Genomic DNA, 20,826 nt, shown 5'->3' with positions numbered 1-20,826 from the left:
TACATAGCTGCATTTATTGAATTACATTTGGAGGTATTTCCTTTAAAACGATTACTGTTACTGGACACAAATATTAATATTACTGGAGTGGACACACTGACAAAAAGTGCCTAGGATATATAAAACTTAAAATAACAAAATAAGGATAATCAGTGACGTTTACATGGCCTCAGTGGTCCTTTAAACCAATGAAGTTGTATTCCACTTGTTTTTGGCTGATGTTCGCCAACCATTCATGCAATTTTATTTATTAATTTTTTTAAATTAATAATCAATACTTGGCGTCAAGAATCGATGCAGTAGATGTAAATTAGAATCACTATGCATCGTCATGACGATTATTTTGCACACCCCTACTGACAGCTGTAATGGTTTAAATGGGAAATGCACAGCATCAGGCAGGGGTAAGTGTAAGACTATACTGCAGGTATGAAGCTTCTCTGTTAAGCTTCTTAAATACGACATGTTTTACCTTGTGGGTCCACCTCTTTGGATATCTTCAAAGCATCGGAGTTAGCCAGATCCATGTTAGCGGGGGTGACTGCCAGGATCAGACAGCTCTCCTTGGTGATGAACTGCATCAGCATGTCTCTGATTTGGTGCTCGATGTCTGGCGGCTGATCTCCAACGGCGACCTTAGTCATACCCGGGAGGTCGATCAGGGTCAGGTTCAAGACTGTCACACAAGAAAGAACAAGAAGAAAATACGTAAATTTCCTTTTTCCCCCCCTTGCCGTTTAGCCTGCTGAAGCAAACGCTCATGTTTCTTGATCACAAATGTGTGTATTAATTGCAACAATGTCTGTTACCATTTGGAGAGTAGACCCTCAGGTTAATAGGGACGGGAGAAATGCCTTTATTGGACCCTGTGATCCTGTCCGTTTCTGCCTCAATTTCTGCTCGTACTTCATCAAAATCCACAAACTTCTTTCCTTTGCAGTGCAGGAATTCAGCATATTCTGTAACAAAAGGGTAGAAATAAGCATGTTAGAGGTTGGCAGTAGAATAAGGAGAAGGAAATACAGAAGAAAGAGCATCGAAGAGAATGAGAAAATTTAATTTGAGACATGAAAGTAGCAAATACTGCGCCTAGCTGGAGGCACACGGAAAGAGAGGCCACGTGCCGGGCAGTGATGAAAGAAAATTGGGATTTTGTGTTGCCTGAGAAAGGCGTACTCACCTGCTTTATTATTGACCAGCTGCAAAATGAGAGGTCTGCGGGTAACAATGCCTGATCCGCGAGGAAGAAAGTCCCTGAGCACAAGAGGGAGACAGATGAAAAAATAGAAAATAAACAGTAGAAAGACCTGGAACAAAGGCGACCGAAATAAATAGGAGAAAACATTCCAAATGAAGTGTAGCAGACAAAAACAAGCATCAGAAACAAAAAGCAAAAAAGAGGTCAGACTGACAGGGAATAACGTTAAATTTTTCATTATACTCAAAGTCCATCTAATAACATAGCCTCTGGCAAATTGACAGGGAAATGAGAATTTCGTTCTTCAACTTGTCAAATAATAAATTAAATTGGACTTTCATCTCGACACTAAAGCTTTAGAGGCCAATTCACAAGCTCAACCACCAGATAAAATAAGGAATTTGTCATCTTAAACAGAAATCAATACTGCAATATTTTACACTTTTGTTTCCGCAATAGGAACAATTCTCTGTTTTTGACTAACCGTATCATTCAGTGAATTATAAGGTCATATTTCACATTACAGAGGTATCCTATATAATTCTAGATAAGTAACATTTTACCTAAATTCAAAGCTCTAGTTTAAATCTTTAAGTCAGGAGGCCTCAGCATTTTTCAGTCCGGGACTTCCCACTAAAAATTTGTGACGCAGATCTCTTCCAGCAGACTGCTTCTTGAAAACCGTTGTCTGGAGATGAAAAGGGGGAACGCCATGTTCTTTGTGATGCCAAAGGTGAAGCATCCGCACACAATCAATAGGTGCAGTAGCCTCTCATGCTTCATTACAAATGTGCTGAAGGCGCTGCCGTGAATGAAAAGTGGGAGTCAAAATATACACAATTCAGCGATGACCTGCGTGTTTTCACACAAACATGACAGGAAAGCTGCTGAAAGATCAGAAAATAGACAACTTGGCACCGCAGCCACGAAACGAAGAAATAATAAAGCATCAGCAGTCACCAGTCAGGGTTGAGAGCAGAACATAATATTCCTCATGGCAGCTGAGGGAGCTGTTGCTCCTTCCTTTTACAAAGGAACTGAAGGTAAAAAAACTAGTGTACATCTTTACCAGCTGATAAATTCATTTTAGAAAATGTCTGATGAAGTCAGACATTTACACTTCTGAAAATATGGAATAATCGAGGACTTTAGCTAACAATGTTAGTTTAAAAAATTAACTAAATATACATTTAATCATATGAATAAACATGCGAATAAGAAGAATATTCTATTGTCTATGTGTCACCAGTTATTTTATTTTCCCTGCAAACACAAATGGAGTGGGTGTGGAAGCCTGGGGGTTGAGGGGAGGGGGTCAGGATTTAAGCCTGTGGCCCCCCTGCAGAAACTCTGTGCCCCTACCCCAGGGGTTGTGCCCCCCGCCCCAACCTGAAGACCTTTGCCTTAAGTGATCAGTCAGGTCCAGTTCTAAAATCTTGAGTTAGAATTTTAAAGTTAAGCAGGCGCAGTCCAAAAACACAACTGTTAGGGTAATTAGTTGCTTAAGTTGGCCCCAGGGGTGAGTTTGGATGTTTGCTCTGTGTGTGGACAGGCGGCAAATACAGACAAAAGACGGATCAGGGGATGGATCTTCAAGCAAAAATGAGTCAGAGGAAATAAATAGCAGATGCTGTAATGCTGATCACAATAAAAAAAGGGATTATTTATGTTGTGTACCTATGCTTTTAATGCGTTATGCAAAGATCAATTTAAATAAATGGCACCTGAGGGCAAGGACAACAGCACCGTTAATAATAGCGAGCAATTATTGTGTTTCGATAACATGGTTAGTCACCCTTGCTGTCAAGAAGGCAACAAAACGACTGGATCCAAATGTGTCACAGTTGTTACTTTGATATCAAACAAGCCTTTAGTCAAAAATAATTGACATATTTCAGAAGCAAGCTAATTTGCCAAACATTAAATCAGAAACAGAAAAGTAACTTTTTCAGGTGACCATTTTGCCATTAATTGAGATTTTATGCCAAACTGGTCAGAAATCCTTTCAATTATAAAATACTGTTGATTTATTGCAGCATGGCATCTTTAATTGGTCTTCATTTTAGCACGTACGGTTTCATAACCAAACAACTATTTCATGCTTTGTTCCATATTTACTCTGCACATAGAAAAACACACAAGAAAATAAACGACAAAAAAAACAACTACTGTAAATAGTCTGTTTAAAAGAAAAAAAACTTTTTCCAGCTTGAGTATAATCACAATTTACAGTTTCACACTTATTACTGTTTTGGTTTCATAGAAATGGTGCACTATGTGCAGGTTTATATCAAATTATGCTTCATGGCAGCAGTTCACAAAGTATGCAAAATATAAGTCACATGAGAGTAATAAAATTATTTTAGTGTCCTAAAATCTTCTGATGTTGTTTTGGGTCAACAGTCGACTGCAGAAAAAAAGTTTCTATTGAGTTGTTTCTCGTTTAGTTTTTATGGTTTGTAGTTTCATTCCTGTGGGCCGGATCCTCTGTTATTCTGCAGAAGTACGCTGTATTCTCTTTGTTTTCAAGCTGCAGGCTTCAAACGTAATTGTTCACATCCACTTCTGTTTTATAGCCAGAAATGTTGATATTGTGCTTCTAAATCCCTATTGTACTGTATTTAGTCTTTTATCTGATTTGACTTGCTTTATGACAACTGCTTCTGTTTTTAGCAACAAGAAGAAGTTGAATGGAGACCGAAGAGAAACATACATACTGAAGAGCGACAAATAAGGCTGACCCAATAAACTTAAGGTTTAGCCACACGCGCTTTGCATTTTATATCCGTTATATGACCTAAAAAAAAAATTTGTATGTATATACCTTTTACTAACTGTTGCATAACATAGAATCATGGATTTTACATTTAGCACAGCAGAGACTGCTAGCATGAGCAAAACAAAGCAAGTATACGATCACTGTGAGAAGCCACACCCACGGTTTCAGCTCACAGCCGGTGACAGAGGAAGGCAGAGCTGAGTCAATAAAGGCGTCAGCAACCGTGACCGCACCAGCCTCAGACTTCACACATGCCCTTGGCCTGTGACGCTTACTCTTAGCCACTTGCTTGCAAAAGGCTAATTGCAAAATGCAACCTGCAGTTAGGGCATTAAACGTACGTGACCGGTGCAAGGATGAATGATTGAGACATGCGCGGATAATTAAGAGTTCAGCCGGTTTGTTCTCTTTAAGGCCTTTAAGACGGGAGACATTAGGGGCCAAGAGACATACAATTTGGCTGTTCACACAACAGCAGGATTTCTTCAGACATGCAGAGACAGACAGAACATATACAGGCATTTGTTGTTGAGGCAGGAATGATGCTTAAGCACATTAGCCTATAGCTTAAAGGTTACCTCATTTTATGAGCATTTCAGCATGCTGGACCTAAATAATATAGGTGGAGTGAATAACAGTAGCTGGTGATAAAAAAAACAACGTTCTGCCAGATTAAGCTTGTACAATTAATTGCATCCCCGTTATCAGGGCAAAAAGAACATAGTATCTTACTTACTAATGACAGACTCAACCTATCCCTACTGTTTATGACAGTTACTGCCATCACTAAAAAAAAACTACACCCTTGCGTAATAAGTTGAAGCTTTTTAAGTGTGTACTTCCAGACTGTGCGCACACTGTTTAACATAATTTATGAAAAACATTAAATAAGCAGGCAGCTTATTTTTAACTAAATAATGAAGTATATAACATTTTCCACAGTCCAGATAGAAAGTGTCTCTTCGGCTATAGTCGACATCTGTTCAACACGATGAAGTAGCTGATGCAGCTTACTATGTTATGCCAAACCTTGGAAAAAGGAAGTTGGTGGGTTGCTAGCCATTTAGTTTATCTGTAACAAAGACTTTATGCACCACAGCACTGGCTATACGGGTTTCTGGTCTGTAAAAGGTAATTAAAGCATTTTACACTTTTGTTTCTGTTGGAGCACTTATTCAACTAATAACTAGCCTAAGCTTTATCACCAACTGAAGTTTTGGGAAAGATAAACACCATGACTGCACCGTTCAAGCTATACATGTTTTGATGTAAAACAGCGTGTGGAGCCGATTGCTGTGGTCAGAGATGCTAACATGTTTCATGTCTCTTTGCCATGAAGGCCAAAACTTTATAATTAAGCATTTACCAACAATTAAAATATTTTATTTTTTACATCTGAGTACATAAAACTTCTAAAATGTGTTTCATATTATTTTGAAGACTGATAAAGGGTAAAATGTGTCACAAAGGGAAAATAAATATGTAATTATGCTTAAAAGAAACGATAGGAAGTATATTAAAACCTGTTCATTTTGAACTTCTGACTCAATCTGTGGGTTTTTTTTTGTGTTTGGGAGGATTCAACTAACATATTCTTATCCCAGTGTTAATTTTATACACCTCTTCACTATATATATACACTGTACAAAGCAGGGTCTGGAGACTGAACTCCTGCTGATTCTGCCCAAACAAAACCTGACCCTGATACAATGGTTCTGTCAGGAAGGAATGGACCTCTCATCCTGACAAAGTACTGCTTTGATGTGATACGTGGGAGTTCACAATATTTTAAACAGTCTGCGGCCATGTCGTATTTGACTATGCCTTCAATTTTCCACACCAGCGGGTTCTGAAGGGTTGTGCAAACACTTCCTTCTCCTCTCTCTCCCAGCGCAACACTTGGTCACAGCGGACATGAATGTGAATCCAGACCGGGTTACGCAAAGAGGAAGAACGGGACGCTGCTATTTGATCCATCGTCCTCTCTGCTTTCACTCACCTGAAGAGCAGAGAAAGCATTTCAGGACTTCAGTTCTGCATTCAACACGACTGACCCACAGGCTGTAGTCGGCAAACCTGGTACCGCTTGGACTACCACCATCCCTCCGCTACTCCTTACTTAACTTCTATCAAATGTCGTTTACACATTAACCTCAAAATTAGAATAGACCTTGAACCTTGAACACCTAATGTATATTTTTATGACTGAGACGGTGAAGAAAAATGGTTCCATTTCATTTTATTGCTGGTTTTAACTATACAATCCTACCAAGGCAATGAAAAACAGTGTGCTGCGTGTATAAAAGCGTGAGTATACGGCGTTCCTTCAATAATCTGTGACCATTTGTAAGTCATTACTGCTTAGTCGGCCCCTGATGAAGATTTTGACCTCCCACTTGTTCTCTCCTCTCTGCAGCTGTTAAAAAAAAAAAAAACATACATCACTGAATTATTCTAGCAGGGCTGGGAATGGTCCAAACCCACATGCTTTTCTCTCTTTCTTTCCTTATCGGAGCCAGACCTGCACGACCGAAGGAGGAGGAGGGGGGGGAGGCAATGTTCACCCAGCCATCTGATTTTAGATTAGAAATGATGTGTCTGCCACAAGCCAAGAGAAAAAGAGTCGCCACGTCATAGTCCCAGACTCTGGTCATACACAGCAGAACATTCTGGATGGTACCCAGTAAAGAAAAAAAAACCTGATCAGCAAAAACCCACACGTCTGTGTGGATGAGACAACACGCACTGGTGTTGTGTCATCCACACAGTGTAGCACATGCAGACAGTCGTCCCTCTGGTTGGCGGTATAAAAAGCCCAGAGGGAGGGGGAAAGAAGCAAAATATCAAATCAGTTCCAGCAGGAGGAAAAAGATAGACAAAGAGACTCAATATTCAGAATACTAAAAAGTTTCTGCCAGCCGAGCACAGCAGTGAGCTCTCCAACAACATCTGATGCTCAGAGGAGCAGACGACTTCTTATCGTTAAAGCCCTTAAATATGCTGATCGTCAATTTCACTGTTCTCACTTTTTTTGTTGTTGTTGTGAAATCTGCCAGGGTGAACAAGAAATTTAGAGGTAAACTTTCACAATACAACAGCTTTTACTCGCGTCGTCTCGGTGGAAAAGGCAAGTGAAAACGGAACTGAACCGTTCGGTTTTCATAGAGGGAATTGGACAAATGGCAGCGGGACGTTGAAAAGAAGCGAGCGGTCCGGATTCTATTATTGATGCCCTTTAAATGATAGAGGAGGCTCAGCAGATTGTGTATCATGTCATGAATCATTTACGGTCAAGCTAAGAGCGTCGGGGTCTGTGTGCCTCCCTCTAAGAAGAAGGAATCAGAAGAGAGATGGACGACCTCCATTAAAAAAAAAATAAAAAATACAGCTCACAACTGCAGGTTTCTTTATTCCAGCAAAGAGAGACTGAACAACGCTGCATTTAGACAAAAAAAATTTGGAGTTCATACTAAACTCCCAAGAGAGCATGGCTGCACACAAAAAAATTCTGTTTGTGGTTTGATCGTGCTTATTCAGTGGGTGATCGGGGTGGCAAAGAACACATAATCATGGCTACCCACATTCCCACATTGTTGTCTGTGACTGTGGGAACCAAAATTTAACCCCCATGTATCAAAGCCTCCTCAGACACAGCTAAAATCCAGCCGCTTACAGGGAAATCCCTTCAACCACTGTTTGCGCGTCTTGGACAACCCTCAAGCACTGAGACTGTTAAATTCAAACCAGTATGAAAATAATGCATCATCCTATGTCTTTTTGTCAGTCATGCTTTAGTTAACAGGACAAGAAACCAAAATAGGGAGAATGTTACGTATGTATTTTCGTATAAACACAGGCTAACAATGTATAAGTTCCTTAAATAAATGACATTTAAACCTGTACAAATGGTGTGCTGCTGTCCTCGCCACAGATCTGATAGATCCTCTTCCCAAACCTGTCTGCAATAATAGACATCAGGACTACCACACCTATGGAGAGGACTTAATGACACAAAAAAGTATCATTTAAGGTAAAGACAAGGGCATGGATTATTAGAAATTGTGGATTTGCCAAGAGGTACCATTTATGATAACCATAACCTGTGCTAATGGTATTGTTTATCTGACTTTCAGTTAACCATGCCTCTGTACTATAGCAGGTGTAATGACCAGACCTAACACCTCCGTGACTCTTAAATTCAGTCAAAATGCAGCATTGTACAACCCATGCATTATGGGTAGGAGTGCCATTAACGTCGTTTTCCCAAATAAATCTCTTAGCAATTTCTTTAACAATCTAAACTTTAAAAGAATAGTCCTTGTAAAAATGGCAACTTTTATTTAAATTTATTTTTTTTACAGTATTAAACTATTGCATTTAATTATTACTACCTCTGGGAACTCCATCACAACTAACCTCATGAAGCTAATGGAGAAAAGGCCAAAAGTGACCAAAGCAGTAATCAAAACAAAAGGGGAAGTATGCATTAAAAAAAAAGCGTTTGATAGATAATTCTATTCTATATACTTTTTAATCATCACTTTGAAAAGCTATTGAATGACAAAGATGAGTCCAAAACTTTGACTGGTAGTGAAAGTGTCTTTAGAAGCACACAAAAAAAAAAAAAAAAAAAAATGTACACAAAGTGACACATGCAGACATGGCACCAACAAATCAAACGTGCGTTTGTTAAACTCGTAATCAAGGAAAACGTAGCAGGCAAACACCGTAAATTAGCCGTTTTTAATCTGAACTAACCCCGGCACCTCTAAGCGACGCAGTCTGACTGACTGACGAGCCAAGAGTTAATCAGACACCACCGATGGGATCTGCCAGCTCGCCTCAGACAGAAGATCACCAAACAGCGGCTACATTAGAAGCTCAAGATCTAGGAATTGGTTTCTTCCTGGAAGTAAGATGGCTGACATCTGCTAAATAAATATTATATTAGCTCATCAAATTTCAAATGTCAATAATTGATTGAAGAGCCTCAGTGAAATAGCAGTAAAGTATTTTTTGAAATATAGTTATCAAAAGTTTGAAAATACTAAAATGTTTTCCGTATAATAATAATAATAATAATAGGGCTGGGCAAGTTAACGCGTTAATTTCGCGTTAATTCATTAGACTATTAACGGCGATATTTATTTTATCGCGCATTAACGCATGTTGCTCACATGCTTCAGTCAGTGTCAGTCAGCAGGCACACGGCAGCACTCTCCCGCTCCCCCTCCCCTCTCGTACATGGCTCAGCGGCGCCAGCCAATCAGCACGCAGGCTCAGCCTGGCCCGCGCACTCAGCTCTTACACAAACTTAACAAAGAAACAGCTGAGAGAGACCGCAGCAGCGAAAAAACATGAGCACGGGAAGTAGCACCGTTCGACTTTATTTTAATACCGTAAATGAAATCAAGCTGTATGTTTTGTAAAAAGCCGGTTCATTTCAGTGGAAACACAACAAATTTATCTAAGCACGTGAAAAAACATGAAAACGTCGAGCCCCAGAAACGGAGAGAGGAGACGAAACTTCTCTCACTGCCCCGACAGACCCACAGACAGACGTCTCTGACTGAGGCGTTTCAGTTCTCCAGGGAACATCCAGGTAGATCAGTGGATGGATGGATGGATGGATGGATGTTACTGGAGCCCACACATAACATGTAATTAAGACCTTGAAAGAACCCAGTACATATATTAAAAAGTGTTATTTAAGATAAGATAACATTAGCTAATCCTTTTTTTTTTATCCCACGACGGGGAAATTTATAGGATTAAAGCAACAGGCAGGTGCACACAACACAGATAAAATTACATAAGGATTGAAATATATAAGAGGTGGATTAGCGAAAAAACACTGAACATAACATTATTATTATTATTATTATTTAATTGTAATAATAAAATAAAAACCACAAAACCCAAAAGGTCAACAGTTTCATGATACATCAAGCTTAGGGACTGGCTAATATACAGCAGGTCAAAAAAGGCCATATTTTGGCTGCAGTGCTTGTTCTCTTATGAAGAAAAGATCAACTAGTGCACTAAATTCAATAGATGGATTGAAAATATCCAGTATAAAATAAGTGCTACAAATGTTACAACACTTTTGTTCATATGGCAGCAGAACATTAAAATAAAAGTGCTCTTTACACTACTTTTGAATTCATTCTTGGAGTTTGTAAATACAATGCGATTAATCGCGATTAATCGCGATTAATCAGGGCGATTAATCGCGATTAAATATTTTAATCGTTGCCCAGCCCTAAATAATAATAATAATAATAATAATCACACGTGGTTATATAGTGATGATGGGGTGCAACACAGTAAGATGAATCTATAAAAGATCAAATCCCAAATTCTCATCCAGACAACACTTGTCACTGTGCTGGGAAAATGGGAAATCGACTTTGCAGGTATGGCTTGAGGGCTCACAAAAAGGCCGAAACCAGAAACCAATCGTTCAGACGGGAACCCGCCATTAGATCATGTTTTGCGGTGAGAATAATTAAATTATCTTATATCCAAAGTATGTGGTCTGTCCAGAGATTATCGGCGGCTCTCCTAAAACAAATCACAGCCTAAAACGAGCTCAGGAAGATGGATCGCTAAGATCTCAGCCGTGGCTGCACATCCATGGATGAAAAATGGGACTGATGCTGCTAATTATAGTGCAAGTGTCCTCTGGTCATACTTCCCCCTTTCTAATCTATAGTAGAGAAATTAAATTAAATGTAATATAAGGCGGTAGGTCAGATCTGCTTCTAAATATATCAAATCATAAAGTCAGCAAAAAAAAAAAAAACTGAAGCTGGCGAGACAAAAAGAAGAAGCACCTGCTGTGTCAGAACCGTCTGCTTTGTATGCCATCTTATGTACATTTCTCTTGGGTTTTTAGATTAGATTAGATTCAACTTTATTGTCATTACACAGGTACAAGGCAACAAAATGCAGTTTAGGTCTAACCAGAAGTGCAATAGCAGCAAGTGCAGGATAAACAATGGTTCCATATGTACAGGACATGGGTTTTTACTGAATAAATATAGAGATGTATACTATTATAGACAGATTTTGCTCTCATATTCAAAAACAAATGTCAAAGAGAAAACTATAGATCTGTAATACACTAAAGATGGCTACAAATCACGGCATATAATCTGCACGTCAACTATCTGACATTCAAAAGCGTTTTGCATAAAAAAAAAAAAAAAATGAACACATGACCAGGCGCCTGGGCTACTGGCTCCTCCCGGGTTACGCCCCAACGTCAACAGTGAGTCATGAGCCCGCTGGTTGTTATGGCGCTGTGGAGCACCACCCCAGTGCCTCCATACTAACGCTCCACCTTGAACAGATGCTTTCAATTTGTACAGCTCACCTTGGCTGCGCTCAAAGTCACATACAAAGCACTGCAGGGACTCTACGTGAGGAGTATTGACAGAGCGCTCGTCATAAACTTGGCTTCACACAAGAAGAAGAGGGTAGCAAATTCAACCAGCTGGGCTTCCTCAGATGGAAAAACTTTGTCAACAAATGGAATTTTAAACTGAATTTGACAGCTCGTATTAAAACCAGGATAACGCGGATAGATTCACTTTGAATCTGCCGTGATTGCGTTTGATCGATACGTGAACGAACTGGATCGACTCGTTTTGCCAAGTGCCCTGAGATGACAGGTGATGTGAATGAGTGCGGAGTAAATAGGCTGAATGGAACAGAGGGAGGGCTGACCTCTAACCGCCGCAGCAAAGCAAAATGGGAGTGATAGCCCATCCTTTGAGTATCGGATCACCAAAAAACCGCGGCTAAGATTTGCAGTGATCCTAAAGACACAAACGCAATTAAATTCACGTGCACTAAGAAGGAATTTAATCTGCAAAGTCAGCCTTGCCAAGCAGAAATGTGCAGTGTCCCAATACAAAAGCCAGCGTGCATGCCAATTTAACTGCCAATGTGATTTCTCTACAGCACGGGAAAGGCTGAGCATTACTGTGAGTGTGAATGTGAGTGATATTCTGCAGGGCGGAAAACCTGCTAAACAAGTTGCTTTAAAGCCAACTTGTTGTTTCTTTTTTTGTTGTTTTACACTCACTGGCTGCCTATGTGGGAGAGGACAAAAGGATAAACTTGCTGAAGCTGACAATGCCGAGCTGCTGGGGAGGCAATGCCACACCAAGCCTGCAAACAACAGACAGGTCAATCGTATTTCCTTTATTTCTAAACGTTAACCCCCCACAAAAAAAAAAAAAAAAAAAAAGAGGAAGACACCGTAGGAAGTTGTGTCTGTTACACTTCTGGGACCGCGGAGAAAGACGACTGACATTTGGAAAAGAGCGCCGGTCTTCTTTCACTTTAAAAGACGGAGGCGTGTGGCTTTTATGTGAAATGCATTTCGAGATAAACGTCAGACGTCCAAAAACAAGATGCGATATGGGGGAAGTGCATCTGCGTGTACACGATAGCACTAAAAAATATTGCCAAAGAGGGCTTCGTACAACGACGTGCTGTCCAATGAGATTCCGATCTACAGGTCTGACAACTACCGATTATTGCGCGTCCTGTGGGAATGTCAGGGTGTGGCGGTTTAAAAAGAAATCACAGGGAAGCGATTTTCGCCGAATGATTAGTAAGAGTACCTCACTGCATGCCTGTTAGTCATTACTTTGGAAACAAAACGCTTAGGTTAGCTTAACTTTTTAGCAAATGTCATGCCAGCATATACAGCCGATACGTTGAAGACTTTTTTTTTTTTTTAAGAGGGTGCAATGACACAAACCAGTGGGAAAAGACAGGCATATGCAACACATACCTAGCCTAATTCAACCGTTCTCGCTTACCTGCCGACAAAATTTTCCAGGACGGAGCTTTTCCCTGCGCTCTGTCCGCCCACCACAGCTATCTGGGGAAGGTCTAAATTGACACTCTGGCCAATTGAACTGAAGGCGTCTTGCAGCTTGTTGATGAGGGGAATCAGGTCTTCCATGCCCCGGTTCCCCATGGCTTCGTTAGCTCAGAGAGCCCTTCAACGAACCGCAGACCGGAGGCTAATGTTAGCTTAGCAGCGAGCTGCTCTCGGGTTACTCTTGAAAGTGGTCAGCACCGCCGCCTCGAACGGCTCGGCTCTTGTAAATTCACTTTGCACACCCGTACGCGTGTCTGGCAGGGTAAAATTCAAAGTAACATAACTTTGAGCTCCTTGACGCGCATTAATCGGGACCTCGGCGACTCGAAGCGGACGGAAAACTCGCAAAACAAAACTTCCTCTACACAAACGCTATCCGGTTTGAGGAGGTGACGTCATATCGAAACCGGCGAGAATAGTCCCGCCTCCATTTTTTTCCCCCCCACTCAAAGCCAAGTCGCTTATTGGCTAATTCAGACGACTCTCCTCAGACCTGCGTTTTCATTGGTTGTTCAAAAGGCGTGTTCGTCAGCTTGAACAAGAAGCCTGTTTCTAATTGGTTAGTGCGACTGCCAGTCGTTTCCTGTTCATGTCAACGGTCAGAGGAATATGGCTGCCACCATAAACTCAGAAGCAGATGGGAATATCAAAGAAAGCAGCATGTCTTTTAAGAAAGCTTTAACAGCAGTCCAGCCCCTCTCTCTGAGGATTGTTGCCGAATGTCCTGTGACCAAAGCCAGAGCTTGTGATCTGACGCTGCCTCACTGCACCGTCAGCACGCCGGTTTTTATGCCTGTTGGCACGCAGGGAACCCTGAAGGGGATCACTGTGGATCAGCTGGAGGTTCTCGGTTGTCAGATTTGTCTGGGAAACACATACCACCTGGGCATGAGGCCGGTAGGTAGATCCCAATATGCAATGTGTATTTTATTTTATTTTAAATCTGTTTAAGATGCAATTTATTTAGGGGTTATATACTCCCCTCAAAACATAGTAACAGTTTATTTGTGCTTCCTTTGCTATAAACTCCAAAATATATGGGCATGACATCAAAAGATTAAGAGACAAGACGCCAATGTTTCAGTTTTTCAGTATCTCCTGAAACACAACTCATAATACTTACACAGGAGTATTTGGGAGGATCAAGAGTATTGGAACAAACAGAATTAAAATAGATTAAACGGAATTATACATAACAGCTAGTTGCAGATCGTTCACTTGCAATAACTGTAACCCTCTGGTATGGATCTCACCAAATCTATGTATTCTTCTTTTGTGATTCTTTTCCGGGATACGTTGCATTCTCTTTCAGTTGTTCCTTGTTTTGGGGCCTTAGTCCTTTTAGTCACCTACAGCAGGTAAAATGAGCACACAGTGGGCTTTGAGTCAGTCATATAGTCTACACCTATTGGGCCTGCTGAGGAACTCCTTTGTCGCTTCGGATCAAAATCTTTCTGCACAGTGAAGAATCTCTCAATCAGTTTGATTTCAGCCGTCTTTAAATTGACAGATTGTTATTTATTCGTTTTATTACTTTTTTTGCGGTAGACTTTTGAGTTTACTATAGTGCTGCAATTAGTCAATGAGGATTAATGAGCCAGTACCAGAATAAACTATGCGAGCCCGAGACATCACATCACATCCATTGTGTTTCACTGATGATCTTTTATGCTTGTCACCATGAGCAGATCTTTTAGCCCTTCTAGCAATTTGCAAAATGTTTATTTTGCTCTTATCAATCCATAAAACTTTGGAGACTTTGTGACCAGCTTAATATTTAAATAGTTTAAACCGCAACCTTTTCTTCTTTAAGACATTGCAAATGGTTTTCCATCTCTTCTCTCATCTGCTTATTTTACATCCACAGAGAGCTATCTGGTTCTTATAGGGGTTACACCTCTAACTTTAAATCCAGATGTACATAGCTGCTAAATTAAAGCAACTATCAAGCTATATTAATCTTTTGATGTCAAACTCAAACGTTTGAACAATGCATCACTGTTACAAAGCATTTGCAGGGGAGTGTAAGTGTGCAATTCTCTCTTACTTCACTATCTGCAGGGACCTGAGCTGATAGAGAAGGCAAACGGTTTACATGGGTTCATGAACTGGAAGAGAAATCTTCTAACTGTGAGTATGCGTTTATCGCCCTGAACATAATGTTTAGAATTAAATTTTAGCTCTGAGAGCACTTTATAGACAAGGGTTGCATAATGCAGTATATTTCAATATCTTGTCATCGCAAAAGCAGTGTCACAAGCTGTTATTGAAATAGTATTTTTTAGTTATTATGTTCAGAGTGTCTGCAGAATTAATTGGTGCCTCGCTGTAATAGTTACCCCCAGCTGATGCAGATGATGAAGAACCAGATGTTGAAGTAGGGCTGGGCGATGTGGCTACTTTGTTATACCAAATCCAATTAATTGATTTTTCCCCCTCTGCTTTTCACATTTCAAAGAAATGAAAGAAAAAAAGATAAACTTGCTTTTATTTCAAGCATTTTGTCTGGGAATTGACCCGAATTTTTGCCTCGTCTTATGGTTAAAAAAAAAAAAAGTTTCCTCTTTGCAATATTTTGTCCTAAACGTATATTTAGCCTTGCAAGCCGTTATCGTCATAGAAGCACAGTGAATTCACTTGCAAAATAAAATCCCAATTTTCTAAAAATGAAATCTTAATGAATTGTAAATTTGAATTAATCGATTAATTCGATTTATCGCCCAGCCCTATGTTGAAGGTCACAAAGAGTGTTGAAAGTGTGGTAGCGACACATGGGGAAAAAAAAACTTATTTCAGTATTTAACAATAATATGCATGATTTTCTGATATTGTGCTGCCCTATGATAAATATCCAGAGAGCATGGGGCGAGATTCGATAAAGAAAACTTATTTTCCCTCCTCCTTTTCTTACAGGACAGCGGAGGATTTCAGATGGTGTCTCTTGTTGAACTCTCAGAAGTCACAGAGGAAGGAGTCAAATTCAAGTCGCCGTATGATGGCAAAGAGATCTTATTGAGTCCGGAGAAGTCCATCAGCATACAGAACAGTCTGGGTTAGCTAAATGTAAACATATTCCAAGTTAGTTTTAGAGTATTTTAGCTGTTAATTCTTAACAAAGCAATGCTCAAATTCTTTGCTCCTGATCCAGGGTCGGACATCATGATGCAGCTGGACGACGTGGTCAGCAGTACTGTGAGGGGACCGCGGGTGGAGGAAGCCATGCATAGATCCATTCGTTGGCTGGACCGCTGTATAGCCGCTAATAAACATCCAGACAGACAGAACCTTTTTGCCATCATCCAGGGAGGATTAGACGCAGAGCTGCGCAAGGCCTGTCTGGACGGTAAACGAAAATTATACATTTTAAGATACCCCCGGAAGCCACAGTTCCCCTGACCCTACTCGTTTTAGCTCTCCCAGCTCCGCTCTTCTCTACTCAGTGTATCTTGCCGCGGTTTGTGTTTCTACCGGCCTAGAAATGTCTGGAAGAGGGAAACGACCTTTAGCTCCCGTCTCCCCTGCCCCACGCCCTGTTTGCAGCATTGACTCTGTAAAGAAATCTGAGAGAAGTGGGAAATTAATAAAAAAAAAATACATCATTATGCATAAAATGTAAACAAAAGAAAAGAAAAATACAAATAATGTTTGTGTAATTGCATATGCAAGACTGTCTTGGATGTTTTTCAGGAGTAAACCACCAGCATAAATATCTGGATCCCACATCTAATAATGAAATAAGGCACAGCTTCTATGAACTGCTGTCTGCTTTGAAACTGTGTGTTTGAGCGACAGAAGCAGGAGGAGAACGCTTTAATAGCTTAAAGGATTTTTAACTACAGCAAATTTATTTTTATAGGTTTGATTTTTGTGCTGACTCTCCTGGCTGCGGGCTGCTGTGTCAGCAGACAGCCGCATGAGGTGGCTGGTTGGACACTTCGGTGATGGAAGTGTCCATCCAGTGTGTGTGAAATTAATGATCAGCTTTCTGCATATTGAAAGCTGACCATGTCCCCTTCAGGCTTGGTTCATGGTTTGTAAATAGTAAAATTATATATTTCGCTCTTCAGGTTTTCTGGTTTTTCTTTGGAGAAAACATAATTTCTCCTCATCCCTTGGCCAATCACTGAAAAGCATTGTGTTCACATCAAAACTCCTCTCGAGTCAGTTCGGTTTGACCCTGCTGTTAAGCAGGGCCGTAGGAACCCGTGCTGACCCTGGAAAAAAAAAAAAAAAAAAACTCCTGAAACACTCGCAAGCGGGCTGAGCCGTGCGGTGGGCAGCTAATACGAGCCGGTTGAACTGGGCATGTATTGAAAGGTTTAAGGATCTGTCTTTTCCCTCTGTGCAAAGCAATCATAGAAATATGTCTATACATACAGATATTTACTCTCAAATGGTTTTCCATCGTACAGAAATGACTCAACGGGACGTCCCTGGTTTTGCCATTGGCGGCTTGAGTGGAGGAGAGGAGAAGGACGACTTCTGGCGGATGGTCACACTGAGCACTGACCACCTGCCACGAGAAAAGCCTCGCTACCTGATGGGCGTTGGGTGTGTTCGCATGGCACGCGACTCTAGACCGACGCTGTGTGTTTGCCGTTGAGACGTAAATCAACTATTTATATATTCCTCTCGTGCTGCAGGTATGCTGTGGACCTGGTGGTGTGTGTGGCTTTGGGATGCGACATGTTTGACTGCGTCTTCCCGACCCGCACCGCGGTAAGCTCTCCTTGTTGCGCCTGCTGCAGAAACACCAGGAATGTTTTTTTTTAAAAGCGTTTCATCCATAAAGGGGTTCCAAGTTTGTCTGTGACTGCGATTGTTCTCGTCTCCCAGAGATTTGGTTCCGCCTTGGTGCCTTGGGGGTCTCTTCAGGTGAAGCAGAAGCAGTTTGCCAAAGACTTTCAGCCCATAGACCCTGACTGCCAGTGTCCCACCTGCAAGAGGCAAGTGGATGAATAACCTTTTATAATTCATGCCGGGCTAGATGGAGGTTGCACTCTTTTATTTCTAGCTTTTATTTTCAATTTGAGATGATTTTACGTGAAACTTTACTAATAAATGCAGTCTGACTTATATTGGCTTTGAATTGCTATTTACTATTTGACACATGTTCTGACATCAGTGGTGTCTTGTGTTATCTGCAGAAAATTCTTGAAATGTGACCCGTATATGTAAATTCCTGTTTTCCTTTTAACTGTTTATTTTTTTTATTTTTTATTTCAGACACAGTCGGGCTTACCTGCATGCCTTGTTTAAGAGTGACACTGCCGCCATGCATCACGTCACCATTCACAACATTGCCTACCAGGTCAGTATTAGAAAAATCCTACAAGATCAGTTTAACCGCAGAATAATTATTGGATAACAAGTTTGTAACGAGGTCCCAATTGGAGTCATGGTGGCTTCAAAAACATTCAGACTAATTATAATTATCCCTTTCCTGAATTTCTGCCATTTTTTTTTTTTTTTTTTTTTGTTTTGAAGGAGCAGAAATTATCCTATTGTGTAAGTGTAATCCAATCAAGTCTCAGTTACTTCCGTCGCAAGGATCTTTTGGAAAAATGTGATGGAGTTATTAAAAAACTGGGTTTCAGTCGGTATGCTGCCGCTTTGCCAGACGAGTAATGATAGCTTGGCTAACGGCTTGTTTGGGTTGCATAGCAGCATTGCAGGTGCTTTTTTTTAAATCGAGAACAGCCATAAAAGACAAATATTTTTCTATGTGCTGTAAAAGCTTACTGTAAGGATGAAGACCAAGAATGTGAGGTACTTTATGAATAATGTGGATTTTTTTTTTATTCTAAAACTCTTAGCAGCCACAAGCTGTAGTAGTTTAGGCTTGTCACTGAGGGGCACTTCCGTTTTTACTTTGGTTACTTCTTCCAAATATGCATTTACTCTGTTTAAAACTCTACATTGATACGATGCATTTACTCTGCCAATGCTGACGTTTTTTTCCACTGCTGTATAGGTTGCTTGCTTGTTATTGTAACAGTTTTAAACCCAATTTTATTCGTGGACAATGCTGCTTTTGTGAGTCTTATAAAACAGATCTTTCCATCAAACTCAAAGCACTTAAGATTTAGAAATGATTGAATATCAGGTGGTTTGAAATTGAAGAAATACCCATGTTGCTCACAGGGATTTTACTCTCACATGTGGCGAATACAGCAAAATTCCTGGTTTAATGAGACTTGGGCAAAAAATAAGACTATAATAAATAATTTCAACTGAGAATTGACATCTGAAATTAAATCAAAAGGTGTGCCAACAAATTATCAGCCAAAGGGTGTGCTCACTTATGCACCTATGTCATAGCATATTCTTTATTTTTGTACTGTATTTCCCCCACTACCAGATCAGTTTGTTTCTTCTGCTGAAAGTTACAGAGAATCATATCTCATAAACAAACAAACAACGGAAATGATTTATCATGGCCTCTACTTTTATGTCTTAAAAACATGAAAGAGCTTTGGGAGCCATTCTGTCTAAAGAATATATAAATATCACGTTCCCTGTAGGACACAAGACACTTTTTCCACTAAATCTCAGAGATTTATTTCAGGGAATGGCTTAGAGAAGAACAAAACACAAGATCAGAAACGTTCAACCAGGTTCTAAAAGCTTTAGATAACAACCTGCTTGTGCCTGATGGTATCTGTGGAAGGCAATCACAGTCTGCAGGACCCTACCTTTCAATCTGCAAAACACAAAGGATCTATGACCAAAAATCCAAAACACCCCCAGAGGATATTTGTCCAAGGCTGAGCTGGTCAGAATGTTTTGGAAGCAAAAGTGAGACCTCCATATTGGATATCATTGCCTTCTCTTATTTAACCTCTAGATGTCACTAACTTTTATATATGGCACCTTTAACTTGGTATGGTGGCTTGGAAACTCCCTTTTCCTTCCTATGTTTTATTGGCTTAAAGGTATTTAACAAACTTCAGCAAAAACAAAAGTATTCAACCTGCTGCCACATTAAAAAAGGTTGATATGTAAACAAAACTGTTCAGAAGATCCTGACCTGAATCTGACCTTTTCCTCTGTGAACATGCAGAGCAGATCATTATGTACCTCTAGAGGTTTACAGAAATCACATTATCCATTCCCTTTCTCTTTACAGCTCACCCTGATGCGTTCTGTGAGGCAGAGCATCGTGGAAGGCCGCTTCCCCGAGTTCATACGGACATTCATGAAGCGACTGTTTCCTTCCCGGGATCAGTACCCCAGCTGGGCGGTGGAGGCTTTAGCTTCTGTCAATGTGACTTTGGAATAGGACTTTGAAGCCAAACTCTAAATGGAGAAAACCTTTCAACGCAGACTGAAAAAAAAAAAACATGTTGTACTTTATTCTTAAATGAAATTTTTTATAAGATTTTGTACTTGTTTGTATTTTAGTGTATGCGTTTACAGTTTTATTAAAAGCTAAGCATCTTTTTTTTTTTTTTTAATCTACCATTTCACACTCTGACAATATAGGAGGAAATAGGCTTTAAAAGAGGTTTTAAACAGATGAACATTTCCTCTGAAATACTTTTTTTTTTTTTGTCCCAGTGGTTACAGAGGAGTGCCTTCCTATTTCATTTTTCTTTATTTAATTTCCTGCCAGTCTGTTTATAAACCTCCTGTAATGTATTTCAAGAGTATTTTTGTTATTTTCTCCATAGCACTGTGTTATTATATTGAGAATATTGCTCCTAAGGTTTTAAACTGCTTTACAGCTCATCACGCTGGAACTGATTAAATACTTTGACTGGCTGCAGAGTGTTCGGTTGCTTCATGATGACCACCAGAGGGCGAAGTAGATGCATCTTCCTTATGTCAACTCTGTTTGTTTTTTTCCAAGGAAAGAGTATAAAGCAAATGTAAATAAATCAAATGAAAGCAGATAAATGATTTGGAGTGCACAAACACAGCAGCGCCAAACTGCGCACACTCCCA

General features: G+C 40.2%; 2 protein-coding genes across 9 annotated transcripts in view; one reads left to right on the top strand and one right to left on the bottom strand.

The window, feature by feature from the left end:
* Positions 1–13,221, bottom strand: part of dnm2a (dynamin 2a) — a 38,641-nt gene extending 25,420 nt beyond the window's left edge. For 5 of the 8 annotated variants that reach the window (XM_021320723.2, XM_021320721.2, XM_021320722.2 and 2 more), the window contains exons 1-4: positions 12,815–13,220; positions 1,181–1,254; positions 810–959; positions 473–676 (exon numbers count right to left, since the gene is read on the bottom strand). In XM_021320723.2, coding sequence (XP_021176398.2) covers positions 473–676; positions 810–959; positions 1,181–1,254; positions 12,815–12,975 — 589 coding nt within the window. In that variant the 5' untranslated portion in view covers positions 12,976–13,220. Of the gene's footprint in view, positions 1–472; positions 677–809; positions 960–1,180; positions 1,255–12,814 lie in introns of all 8 variants that reach the window. The other 3 variants (XM_012870982.3, XM_012870983.3, XM_036129076.1) reach the window with 2 other exon arrangements.
* An 11-nt stretch (positions 13,222–13,232) lies between these two features.
* qtrt1 (queuine tRNA-ribosyltransferase 1) lies at positions 13,233–20,643 on the top strand. Its single transcript, XM_012870988.3, has 9 exons — positions 13,233–13,776; positions 14,941–15,009; positions 15,793–15,931; positions 16,028–16,222; positions 17,292–17,430; positions 17,523–17,598; positions 17,716–17,825; positions 18,106–18,190; positions 20,009–20,643. The coding sequence occupies exons 1-9, from the start codon at positions 13,489–13,491 to the stop codon at positions 20,159–20,161; spliced, it is 1,254 nt and encodes a 417-aa protein (XP_012726442.1). The 5' UTR covers positions 13,233–13,488; the 3' UTR covers positions 20,162–20,643.
* The last annotated feature ends 183 nt before the right edge of the window (positions 20,644–20,826 follow it).

Source organism: Fundulus heteroclitus, unplaced genomic scaffold (assembly GCF_011125445.2).
Source record: "Fundulus heteroclitus isolate FHET01 unplaced genomic scaffold, MU-UCD_Fhet_4.1 scaffold_135, whole genome shotgun sequence".
NCBI classification, from domain to species: domain Eukaryota; kingdom Metazoa; phylum Chordata; class Actinopteri; order Cyprinodontiformes; family Fundulidae; genus Fundulus; species Fundulus heteroclitus.
This window is presented reverse-complemented; position numbering and strand designations above follow the sequence as displayed.